General features: G+C 30.0%; 2 protein-coding genes across 6 annotated transcripts in view; one reads left to right on the plus strand and one right to left on the minus strand.

Moving 5' to 3' along the window:
- On the plus strand, nt 1–7,246 carry LOC122848952 (threonylcarbamoyladenosine tRNA methylthiotransferase). Its single transcript, XM_044147446.1, has 2 exons — nt 1–572; nt 728–7,246. Exons 1-2 carry the CDS (start codon nt 169–171, stop codon nt 1,932–1,934), a joined length of 1,611 nt encoding a protein of 536 aa, XP_044003381.1. The 5' UTR covers nt 1–168; the 3' UTR covers nt 1,935–7,246.
- Nucleotides 5,809–12,986, minus strand: part of LOC122848817 (protein argonaute-2) — a 22,827-nt gene continuing 15,649 nt past the window's right edge. For 2 of the 5 annotated variants that reach the window (XM_044147165.1, XM_044147176.1), the window contains 6 exons: nt 10,905–11,036; nt 9,859–10,817; nt 9,468–9,731; nt 8,348–9,352; nt 7,913–8,112; nt 5,809–7,475 (listed from right to left, as the gene is read on the minus strand). In XM_044147165.1, coding sequence (XP_044003100.1) covers nt 7,367–7,475; nt 7,913–8,112; nt 8,348–9,352; nt 9,468–9,731; nt 9,859–10,817; nt 10,905–11,036 — 2,669 coding nt within the window. In that variant the 3' untranslated portion in view covers nt 5,809–7,366. Of the gene's footprint in view, nt 7,476–7,912; nt 8,113–8,347; nt 9,353–9,467; nt 9,732–9,858; nt 10,818–10,904; nt 11,037–11,132; nt 11,233–12,043; nt 12,255–12,986 lie in introns of those variants that run through there. The other 3 variants (XM_044147202.1, XM_044147193.1, XM_044147185.1) reach the window with 3 other exon arrangements.

Below are 12,986 nucleotides of genomic sequence, written 5' to 3' on the forward strand. Positions count from 1 at the left end.
GTAAATGAGGCCTTACTGTTGGCCTGTTGCCTTACTGTCTTTAATCTGTCTATAATTTATGTAGATGCATATTTCAGCACAAAATAAGTTTTATATATTTTTTTTTATCGTCTGTAAAAAAGAAAAAATTAATTAATTAATTAGTGACGCATTGAATGCAATTGAACGATGTCTTCATGTGTAGAAATAATTGACGATATTGAAGATTTGATATCGTCCCAAGACATAACCCCAAAGGAAAGATATAGTTCAAGAAAAAACGTGACAATAAGATCAAAGCCAAAAACACAACATATAAATGGAAATGTCGTTGAGAAACCGGAAATTTTAGCTAGTGTCGTTCCTGGTACCCAAACGATTTATGTTAAGACTTGGGGATGCACTCATAACAGTTCAGACAGTGAATACATGGCGGGTCAGCTGACTGCTTACGGTTACAATTTAACGGATTGTCAAGAAAAAGCTGATCTTTGGTTATTAAACTCCTGCACTGTCAAAGCACCTTCTGAAGATCATTTTCGTAATGAAATTGAAAGTGGAAAAAAAGCAGGAAAACACGTTGTTCTAGCCGGGTAATAAAATAGTACCAATTTATCAAACAATTCTTAGTTCTCTATAAAAAACTTTATATATCAAATGAAAAAATGAAGAGAAAAATTTACCTTTCCTCTGAAAAGAATATCAAAACTTGAAACTAATGTTATTATGTATTCCATTATTGTTATAGATGTGTACCTCAAGGAGCGCCAAAGACTAAATTTCTTCAAGGTATGAGTGTCATTGGAGTCCAACAAATTGATCGGGTTGTTGAAGTTGTTGAAGAAACATTAAAAGGCAATACAGTGCGGTTCCTAGGTCAAAAAAAAGTATCAGGAAAAAAAATTGGAGGTGCGCCATTGTCGTTGCCGAAAGTTCGCAGAAATCCGCTGATCGAAATAGTTGCAATAAACACTGGGTGTTTAAACCAATGCACTTATTGCAAAACAAAACATGCTAGAGGTGAATTAGGAAGTTATCCACCAGAACAAATTATTGAGAGAGCAAAACAAGCATTTGACGAAGGTGTTTGTGAGCTTTGGCTCACATCAGAAGATACGGGTGCATATGGTCGAGATATTGGCACAAGTTTACCAGAACTTCTTTGGAAATTAGTTGACATTATTCCTAATGACTGTATGATGAGGATAGGCATGACGAACCCACCCTATATACTTGAGCATCTAGATGAAATTAGTAAAATTCTCAAGCATCCGAGAGTTTACAGTTTTCTTCATGTTCCAGTACAATCAGGCAGTGATCAAGTCTTGAATGACATGAAAAGAGAATATTTAAGATCTGATTTTGAAAAGGTTGTGGACTTTTTACAGGATAAAGTTCCTGGTGTCACTATTGCTACTGACATTATTTGTGGGTTTCCAACGGAAACTGCAGATAATTTTGAAGATACAATGAGTTTGTGTAAAAAGTACAAATTCCCATCTCTTTTTATTAATCAATTCTTTCCAAGACCTGGTACACCTGCTGCAAAAATGGTGAAAGTTCCAACTCAACAAGTAAAACAAAGAACGAAAAAATTATCTGATTTTTTCCAGAGTTATGAACCTTATAGACACAAAGTTGGAGAAATACAGATGGTATTAGTTACTGAGATTTCTCATGATCAAAAGCACTTTGTTGGTCATAATAAGTATTATGAACAAGTATTAGTTCCTATGAAAAAAGAACTTATGGGGAAAATGATTACTGTTGAAATTGTCGAAGCTTCAAAACACTCTATGAAAGGCGAGATTATTTCAATTGGTAAAACATTACAAAATGACATAATCTCAACGACTCTAAAAGAATCGCAATGCTGGAAATATAAAATATTTACTTTTATAGTTATTTTCGTTGCTATTTTTCTACGAATATTATGGAAATTGTTTTATATTTAATGTTTAGAGATAAGAGTTTTTTAAATACACATGCAATGTATAAAATTATCCTTGATTCGTACTGGATAGAATTATTACTTGAGTTCCATACGTTTAAATTATTTCAGGTGCGTCTGTATCTCGAGATCTGACCTACTAGGGTAGGTATATTATAAGCTTATTAGACGGTTCCATGGTCACTTGTTATTTTTGTTTATATTTTTTCATGAACTCTTTGCACATAATAATGTGACAAGTCAAATTATAACTACTTAATAATTAAAATTACCAATCTTTACATTTAGTTTTTTTTATTAAGTTTGAATGAATTGTTACATTATGTTGCTACTTGAAATTATTTATACCTACTTTAATTTTGTACATTTGAGTTTTTTCTCTATTTGATGATAAATGAATATCATTGCAATGATGAGAAAGTTTATTCATACGAAAAATTATAAAAAAAACTTAAAATTTGAGATCTTAGATCATGTTTATCACAGCTAATATTAGGAACTTTATTATCTTCTATGGCACTTAAAATATAAGACAACAAATGGACAGTTAAATCTTCTTTGTACATAGTATAAAGTATCAAGTTTTCAGCTATAGCTATTCGGTTTTAGCAACTTTAATCTGCTTTTTAATTCTATTAATTTGGTGATATATAAGTGGTTAAATTCAAAATACAACATCTCAGTTCACTAATATATAATTCAAGTAAATCAATCTAAAAAGTACTGATTGTACAAGTGTTACTAAAAAGAATCACAAACAATTATACAATAAAATCAACATAAATTATGATAATAATGTCAATTTACTTTAGTAATATTTACCTTTTGCTAACATCATTTAACTTTTTGTTGTGAAGTTTTATTCTTTAACACCTTTCTTGTTGCAATAGTTGGTGGAGGTTTTTGATACTTCTGGGATTCTAATTTTATAACACAAGACATGCACTTTAAACGTGATTGACCAGTATCTTATTCAAAACTAGAAACAATTGCAATTATTGTATATACCTTTACAAACTTTATCAAAAATAAATCGAAAACGCAAACATATAAAGACAATAATAATATGTTTTGAGATTCAGTTGTTACATTATATAACATTAGATTCATCATGGTACTTTATCATTTTCTTTCATTGTCTCGTTGCCACCTTGTGATATCGTATGATTTGGAGTTGAACAGATGCCTAAAGATATAGGAATAGCTTTACGTTTCAATCGTTATTCTCTCCGATTTTTGGCCGCATTTTTTCCGATTTTTTGGTAAATAATTTTTCTCTCGGCTCCGATTTTTCTTTAAAATTTTACTTCAAAGCACAATTGTTAGTAGAAACGTTAAAAAAACTACGTTATCGTAAAAATCTCTAAAATAATTTAAAGCTCTTTCAATAAGTATTAAAATATGATGAATATAAAGTATCTATCTCAAAAATTTAAAAAGTTATAATGGATTTTATGAATGATGATGATCAGCTTATTGACTAAGACTCAACAACAGATAAATAGTTACCTGTTAACGAAATGAGCGCTCTTTCAGTAGCAGTCTGATCGCTGTTAAATAGAGCCTCTAACTCGAATATAAAAGAATAAATTAGATAAAAATCCTTGAAAGAAATTAACTTATAAAATAATTCTAACACGTTAAAAAATCCTAAACTAGGTTTTTCTACATACAGAAATTGAACATTTTGAGGTTATAAATTGATAAACAAGCTTCCGTTTCGGCAACAAAGAAACTACAATTCGTACTAATTTTGTACGCATTTCAATAGAAAAATTTTTAATTATTTGAATTTTTTTACCTATTGCCTACGTTTAATCTACTGACATTAACTTTTGAATTTTCTCGCAATGCCGTTATGTTACTGTCGATTTTATTTGAAAATAATAATATTCGTAACAAAAAGTTTGGTATGGAAATGCTGCTGAACTGTTATATTTTTGCTAAAGAAATGCGTACGAATTGAGTATTTACGAATCACTATTTTTTTTGCTATTAAAATGTTTACGAAATGAGCACGAATTGTTATTCCTTTGTTGAAGAAATGCGTTCCACGAAAACTTGTTAATCAATCAGACGGTAGAACTCATTTATAATCTCAAAATATTCAATTCCTAAATCAGCAATTGATTCGTAATAAAATCTAGTTTAGGATTTTTTAACGTGTTAGAATTGTAAAATTTTTTTTGTTTCAAGGATGTTTATCTAATTTATTTACTTATATTTTAATTACAGGCTCTATAATTATCTTTCAGTTTTTCTATTGAACAGCGATAAGACTGCTATTGAAATAGTGCTCATTTCAATCGATCAAGTCTTCCGCCAGGGTTAATCAATTGGAAAATTGATTGAAATTTCTTGGGATCTTTTTTTTTTTTTGTTTTTCTAATAGGTAATAAAAAAGCAAAAAAAGTACATGTGAAAAAAATTTTTAAAATTTAAACAAAAGCAGAATTTTGGAATTTGACATTTTTACACATGAGTTATACTTTGTAAGCGGATTTTGGAAAATTTTTTTTATAAAAGGAATGCACCCAAGGACCTTTTAAATTATTATCCTTGGGAAAAAAAATGGCAAAAATTATGTTCTTTTTATATATACCGTATTTAATTTCAATGAGACTCTTGAAAAAATTACTTTTTGATAGCATAACTATAATCATTTATCATTTCAGTATTATTAGTATCAGTGTTGAAAAAAAACCTCAAATGGTCGTGTTACAGGTATCAATATTTTACATTCACTTTTTGTTTCAACAAACTATTTTCATCAACCAGTTGTTTATATTTTTTGCAATACTTATTTTTATTGTTATCAATATTATTATTTACGATTTGTGCATGTTGTAGAAATTTTGGTACACATTTGTTAACAACATGATACAATAAATTCTTAATTACAGTCAAGCTTTTAGTAGTAAATTTCTCTAAAATTTGTATTTATAGATTTTTATACTATGATAATCACAAATATGTTCGCCTTATTCGTTTATCTTCAATGTTTAATACGTGGAGTACTAAATATTTACTTAGCAAAATGATAAGTAATGAATAATAAACTTTTATGACTTTCATGAGTGTTGCAGAAGTCGAATTATTAAACTGTCTGTACTTTCTAAGCATTAATATTGTTCATATAACTAGAAAATAAATATGGTTTATGGTGAAAATTCTTCGTAAATGACAACTTATTTTATTTTTAAAAGCTTTTTTTCATTTAATTGTAGTTTAAACACATTGGAATCCTTAACACACAGATGTAATATTATTATTATTATTTTGAACTTCAATTCTGTTTCAGAAAGATTGTTTTTCGTACTGATTATTCAAATATAGCTTCAATTTGTTTTTTTATTTTATTTTATTTTAATATAATACTGATATTAGAAGAGAAAAAATATTGCAGGTTCTTGTTGATATGATTGTAAATTCATAACGGTAAATCAAAGATTCCAATAAGTATATAGTGAGTAAGTAAAGAAAAAAAAGATAAATTTAATTTTTTGGAACAATCAAAAGTAATCGAAAGTAAATATCTATTATACATAAATAAATGGTTATTTATAATTGAAAATTTCAATGATGAATGTCACTCACGAATGATTGCAATTTAACAATATATGTAATGTTTGTATCATCGATTTTTCATGGTTTTTTTTTTCCAAATTGCATTGTAACTTACATCTTGGTTTGATGTAACTAAATCTAAAAAACATTATTGTACTTAAAACTTAATTCACGCATAATTGAAAATCAGAAATAATTTTTTTATTATTTATTTATCTATTTTTTTCTTTCATCTAAAGTTATATTATATCATTTTCATTTTTCAAAATTTTAAATATTCATCATATTTTTTAGCATTGCATTGATATAGAACTTTCTTCTTAGGGCACTTCAGCTTATTTTAGTAGCTTAGATTTCCAATTAATTTTATTACTTGTAATAATTAGAGCCAAAAAAGTAAAAACATGTGATAATTATTTATAAATAGTACATAAAAAAAAAAGAAACTAAAATTAAAAAAAAAATTAGACACCACCATTTTGAGGGTCTCAATTTTCGAAAGTTCTTACGATGTACATTATTTTCAAAACATTCAAAGTTCTTATTATGCGATCATGCAGTTATACATATGAATTCTAATTTATTTCATCTTTTTCAATTTTTCAGTATGCAACAGAAAAAAAGTTCAACTTGTAAATCGAAAGTATATTTTTTTTTCTCTAAATAAGCGTAATTATCTTTTCTTTTACCACCATCCAAGAATCGTTAATTCTCAACTATTATAATTATAACATTATTATTATTATCATTATTATTATTATTTATTTATTTTTGCCTAAGAAATGTGAAGAAAGTGATCAAGAATTTTAAAATGCTAACATCAATGGGGAAAAAAATCCATTACTGATTCTTGGATGATAATCAAAGTCTTATGTTACAACGTTCAATAATCAATTCAGACTGAGTACGTTCGTACGTTCAGAGTACGTTCGTTTTCTTGAACAAAGCGATGCATTTATATTAAAACGACATTAATTGATAATGAACAGATAGTAAAGTGAGAAACTGAATCCTGCTCGCATTATTTAATCGCTATGATACTCAATAATTATCGATTATCCATCTTAAAATTAAATACACGATTAAACAAATAAATTCAGAAATAATAATTGAAGTTAAAGCCGCATTTTTATAAACTTGTGGTGGCCAATTTAATACTTTTCTAAATGTTTTTTATTTGACTTTTTTTGATATACATATATTTAATTATATCAATATATCTTTTACTCGTGCAAATTGATAACACGTTGACAATATATACAAATTATTATTAATTTTTTTTTTTTTTTTTCATTCATTTAGATAATAATGCGTGATTTATTAATTTTCATTTTATCGTCAATCAAATGCAAGAAATAATAAAAAGTTGTACAGCAAACAGGATAATATTGACTTGTGAGAAAAACGGATAAAAATCAACTTTATTCTGTATCAGATATGTACAAAGAAAACTATTAAACAAGGCAAAAATAAGCGTAATTATTAAACTTTTCAGCGAAAAATAAATTTTCGTTTATGAAAATGAGTTAATTTCAAGAATCAAGTATTATTTCACGAAAAAAATAATCGCATATATTTTCAATAGTTGATTATTTTTCTTAAATATAAATCTAAAAACATGATCAACTAAAAGCACCGTTTTTACTTCAAAAACTTACCACATAGAATGAGGTAAAATGTGTTCATGGGTACTCTCTTATTTATGATTCCATTAGCAATAAATGAAAAAAAAAAAAATTGGCCACCGAAGAATCATATCTGATGATACCATCAAGTTTAAAAATGTTTTGGTTTTTTCTTTTTTTTTTTTTTTTTTTGACACAATTTTTTTTATCTATGCCGTATGAAGCTTATTTAATGAAAATAATTTTACGCAAAGTACATTACTCGCTTTGTATCTGCGTGAACCGTGATTGCCCGAGCCATTGCGCCAGGAGTTCTGTCTTCACTACACCCTGATTGATGACTACCTTCTCCACTAAAACATAAATAAATCATAAATCGAATACAGTTCATATGTCTATCAAAAATATAAACACGTAAAGTATTAAAGAAGACCTGAAAGAAAATAAAATTTATACAAACTATAGTAGACAAAGACTTATTGCATATCTATACAATAATATAAATAGTTAATGTGTTTGAAAAATAAAGACACTTGAAAGAGCGAGTATAAAATAAAATATTTAAAATGAAAAAAAAAAAAAATGACATTTAACATGCACTTATGTTTTGTCAAGTTTTAAAAAGTTAAAATATTTAAAACTGATTATAGTATAAATCACAATATTCTCGACCGATAATGTACCCTCTTATTATGAAGCATTTATGTTTTTTAGGTTTTAAGAGAATGTGATAATATGTGCTTTACTGAATAAGAATATATAATTTTTCAAGGACATTTGCTTAACTTACCTGTCATGTTCTTTTTCGACAAGATGATATCGAGCTCGGAATGCTACGAGATGAGCATAGTATGCTGGAGCAGGAATACTTACAGACCTCGTACATCTAACATATGTGTGACAGAGCTGATAAGTCAAGCATTGTAGCTCGTCACTTTCAAAATGGTTATCATCCCAGAGAACATGATAGTGCGAAGGCCTCGAGGTTCCCTAGGGAAAAAAAAAAAAAAAACAAAGGTTAACATTATTAAATTTAAATTATGGCTTTATGTCAGCCCCCCACATTTAGTCAAAGCTGTGTTACAGATTCCGTACCAAGATTACCCCAAAAATAACTGGATCTTTTGAAAGAGTTACTTATTCGTGTCAGGGATGTAAATAACTTTTCAATTCTTAAAAGTTATTTGATAAAATTAATATACATCAATAAAAATTAAAAACATACCTGAATTCCTTGATGACTGCACAAATAAAAATCAAACTCAGTGGGATGTGTAATGCAAACATCAACAGTAGTGCCTGCAGGAATATTTCCACTTTTTCCACTTTGTTCCTTTTTATCAGCACAAAATAATCGTGTATGATGTCTTTTTTGAACAACAATAAAGGTAATGCCAGGTTTATAATCAGCTTCGAGTTTGATGCAAGCTTCACGAATCGCCGTAAGTTCATGCTGAAGAACATGAAGAAATTGTCCTTCAGACACACCATCACGATAGAGAATAATTCGATGGGGCTTGTATCCTCCAGTACTCTTATAGAACATAATTAACAATTCTCGAACCATGGCACTGAGTTCCTGAATTATCTCTTGACGGTGTTGTTGAACTCTAACAGTGGCAGCATAACGTGATGGATGAGCATCAACACTACCAACGACTGCAGCAATGCTAGGTTTTTTATTATCACCAGCTGGTGGATGAGTTACATCAGCTCCCAAAAATATAACGGGTTCATTAAAAACTTTGGGTCGAATACTTGGAACTAGAATGCTATTAATGCCTCCAAGTTTAACATTAATTTTTAAACACAAATTTGAAAGTGTCTGAGGTGAGGTTTTGTTTACGTTTTTAGCTTGAACACATTGGGTAGCCATTCCTAAAAGTGTGTCACCAACTCTTTTGACTTCAGCATAGACTGGTGTTTTTCCAGGTAAAACAACACAAACTAGTTGAAGAGCTGGGAACGTATTTTTTAAGTAACGAAACATGGGCTCAACTTGATCAGGTCCAGTTGCATATTTGCAAAAACATGGTTGACCAATTATTGGCATACCTGCATCATTACTTATTTTTTGAAGTTGTGAAGTAAATGATCGAAGAGCATCTTCCCTCACTGTTCTCTGTGGTGCAAAACACGCAATAGCCCACACTCTAATTTCTACGCCAGTATAAAATTGTTTTCCACGCATGTCCCATACACCCTGGTTAGGCAATGCCTGCTGCTTTGTCTGTAAAAAAAAGTTATAATAAGTAAATTCAGAAGAATTAAAGTAATGTATAAAAATGTGCTTCACTTAAAGAAAATATATAGTTATATATTTAAAATTTTAAGGCAATTTTTACCTGTCCACTGAGAGAACTAACACGTCCACCGTACTGCAATTTTGGAGGTGGTAAAACTCTACCACGAACTTCCATCATATTATTTGATATAGTCAAACCAAATTCTTGAACATACGAATCATTATTAAAATCAGCACGTCTAACAAGATTGTTTATTTCACGTTCTCGATCTGGGGCTGAACGAGCTGTTGCTTTTATCATTGTTGAAGTTTGCATGTCAGTAAGTTTTTTGATACAACGTTGACCAGCAACAATATTGCAGACCTGAGATATAAAAGTAAATTAATTAGTATGATGACTTGCTTTTTTTTTTTTAGTATCTAATGATATCAATGACAAATATTTAAATAAAGATTTAATATAAATAGTTTTGACTACGTAAAAAATTTACCTCAAGTGGTAGATATGTGTGTTTATGTTCTTGTCCAACTTGAAGACATGGCAAATGTGGATAACGCAATTTCATCTTATATTTATCTAAAAAGTACTTGGCAACTGTACATTCAACTGTTTGTCCATTTTCTAATTGCAATGGAAACGATTGCATTTGTGCTGGTTTTCTTGTAACATTACAAACTCTGTATTTTCGTCTCATTGTACCACAATGGGTAATCTCAATTTTCAAACCTTTAATTTCTTTGGTAAATTTAACTCTCTGTGAGTCAGTTAAAGGCTTACGTTGTTCATTAATATCTCTTATATCAAGTACTTCACACATAAATTCAATAACAGGCTGTGCTTTATAAAATGCTGTTGCTGATACATCAATATTAAGCATCATTTTCCATTGTGATGGTCTAACTGATTGATGAAAACCAAACCAAACTTCTCGACCACCACCAAGTGGATGGTAATAACCATCAGGTGTACTGAAAAATGATCTACCGACCGGTGTGTATGTCATTGACGGTAAATGTCTCATGACAACATCAAGCGCTAAAATAGCATCATATGGAATTTGTCTAGTTCGTCCTTCAAGTGCTTCTTCTAATGCATAAAGTGATACTCGTGCGACCCATTTAATTGTCACACGAAATACACGATCTTTGCCTTCACCAGGTAATATTACTTCAAGATCTAATTTATCATTACCAACTGTCAATGGATCTCTTGTATATAAATTATTTCTTCCATCAAATACAGGCTTTAATGCACCAAATATTTTACTGTAGCAATGTACCATTGTTTCAATTATTTCCCGGTTAACTTTACGTGGACATTTATCAGGTTGAATACCAATATCATAATGATGAACAAAACCACGTGGCATTGTTATTTGGAAATGATTTGCCCTGAGGCCAATTGTACGACCTTCGCGCCCAATATTTGGCCTTCGAGGACATGAGAACACTGGAAGTAAGTTTATTTTTTTGTCATTATTTAAGTATCCATTTTTTTTTGTTTTAATTGTTAATAGTATATCACACTTTTTTTTACCTGGTAAATCTGGTGGTTGTGGCGGTGTGTGTGTTTGTTGTTGTGTGGGCACAACTCCTAGAGAGCTCAATGCTGAAACACTGCTCCCTGCTGCATCCACGGCCGTGCTTGTTGTTTGCCCCGGTGGAGGAGCTGATATTAAACAAAAAAAAAAAACAAGCAAATGCAACATAATTAGTATAGAACACATTTTTACTGATAATGGGTATGTGTTAAAGAATTTATTACAATGTTTTTGCTCCATTTTTTCAAAACTTTCGAAATGTACGTAATTCCAGTGATATCGTAGTTACTTAAGGAATCAATTATCTTGTAAAACACATGTTATCTGTCAAAAATAAAGATTAAAAACCAATTGTTAAAAAAAAAAAATGTTTCTCGAAAAAAATCATACATAAGTAAAAATATTTCGCTTTAGAACTAAGATAAAATAAATATGTTCGATTATCAAGTAATAATAATTATTCCACTGAAATATCCAGTTATATTATAGTTCGTATAATTGTTGCATCACGATCATTGAAATTTACATAAATAAACATTTTAATGATATTTGTAAAACTCGATGAAATGAATGATTTTAAAAAATAAGACGAAGAGACAGAAAAACTTTTTTTTATAGTAAGTAATAGTTATACTATACAGTTTGTTAGACAAATAAAAGTAGGGGGACCGAGAAGAAAGAGAGTTTAGATAACGTAATTCTATAAAACGAAAGAAAAGTCAACAATCTTGCACGTATTGTATCGCCCTAATTGTTCATCCGTACACTTATTGCCTTTGTTTTTGTACTGTTTTATTACTATTTCCGTTTTTCGAATAATTTTTCATCAGTTTTTATTAATTTTAGTGAAAAAACTTAACAAACAAATAGTTTTTTATCATTGTTTTTGAATACGATTAATGAAAAATACAGGATGTCTGAATGAATTTGTCAAAATGAGTTAAAGAAAATTTAACTATCCTAGGCTCGCCTGAGGTCTAGACAATTGTTCAGTAAGGCTAAGCTGCATCTACTTTTTTTTTTTTGACCCCCACCTCTCTTCCGACGCAATTTTTTCTATTTTCACGTTAATATTACTTTCGTTAAGCACTCATTAAAAGTTGCAACGTTCAATTTGAGAATTCTATCGACTTACACTGGCCTACGGGATACATGGTCCACAAGATTTAATTGTAATATTTGAGTTAAATAAAAAAAGAATAGGTAAAAAATTTAACGAAAAAAGCTGATATATCCCACTAGCCACAGAACAACTTCCCCACAGAAACACAGTAACACACACTAACTCGTGTACATACAGGCAGCAAAGTCGAAAGTAGACGATGAACTGTAATGGCGGACGCTTCGTAAACTGCTATTGGCTGAAATCCGTCAAATCAACAGAGTACAGGCTAACTTAATTCAGCATAATGTAAAACGCCATTAATCCTACATACGAGTCTGTCCATTGCGCATCCCTACTCTCAACATAAAGCAGTCCTGCACCCGTATTCAGAGGATGTTCTCATTAGGGCTTTTTTTTCCGATGGCGGCGCTTGTGAACTTTTTATATAAGGTGCGTTCTTTCGTCAATTTTTTATTGGCGCATCATGACCACGCATTTGCGCAGAAGTCGAAGAATCAAGTAAAATTTTCAAAGTATGCATGTGTGCGTTACCCACACTTCAAAACAATTAAAAACTTACGTGCTTTTTTAGCTTTTGCGCAAATGCGCGGTCATGATGCGTCAACAAAAAATTGACGAAAGAACGCACCTATTGATTTTACATAGAAAAGCTTCACAAGCGCCACCATCGGAAAAAAAAGCCCTAATGAGAACATCCTCTGAATACGGGTGCTGTTTGTATAGGTGCTTTCTTTTGTGTATTTATTTTTTTTCCTGTTTACTTTAGCGCATGCGCAATTGAATGCGCAGTCAGCAAAAGCGTAGGACATGAGGGGCTAGATCAGCCATGTTTTAATTCTTATTTTTTAAGAATTACTTGTTCGACGCCACAGTTGTCTCCTCAAGGTTGCATGACATGCGCATGTGCATATATTGAAGTGAAAAAATATAAATACACAAAAGAAAGCACCTA

Source organism: Aphidius gifuensis, linkage group LG1 (assembly GCF_014905175.1).
Source record: "Aphidius gifuensis isolate YNYX2018 linkage group LG1, ASM1490517v1, whole genome shotgun sequence".
Lineage (NCBI taxonomy): Eukaryota > Metazoa > Arthropoda > Insecta > Hymenoptera > Braconidae > Aphidius > Aphidius gifuensis.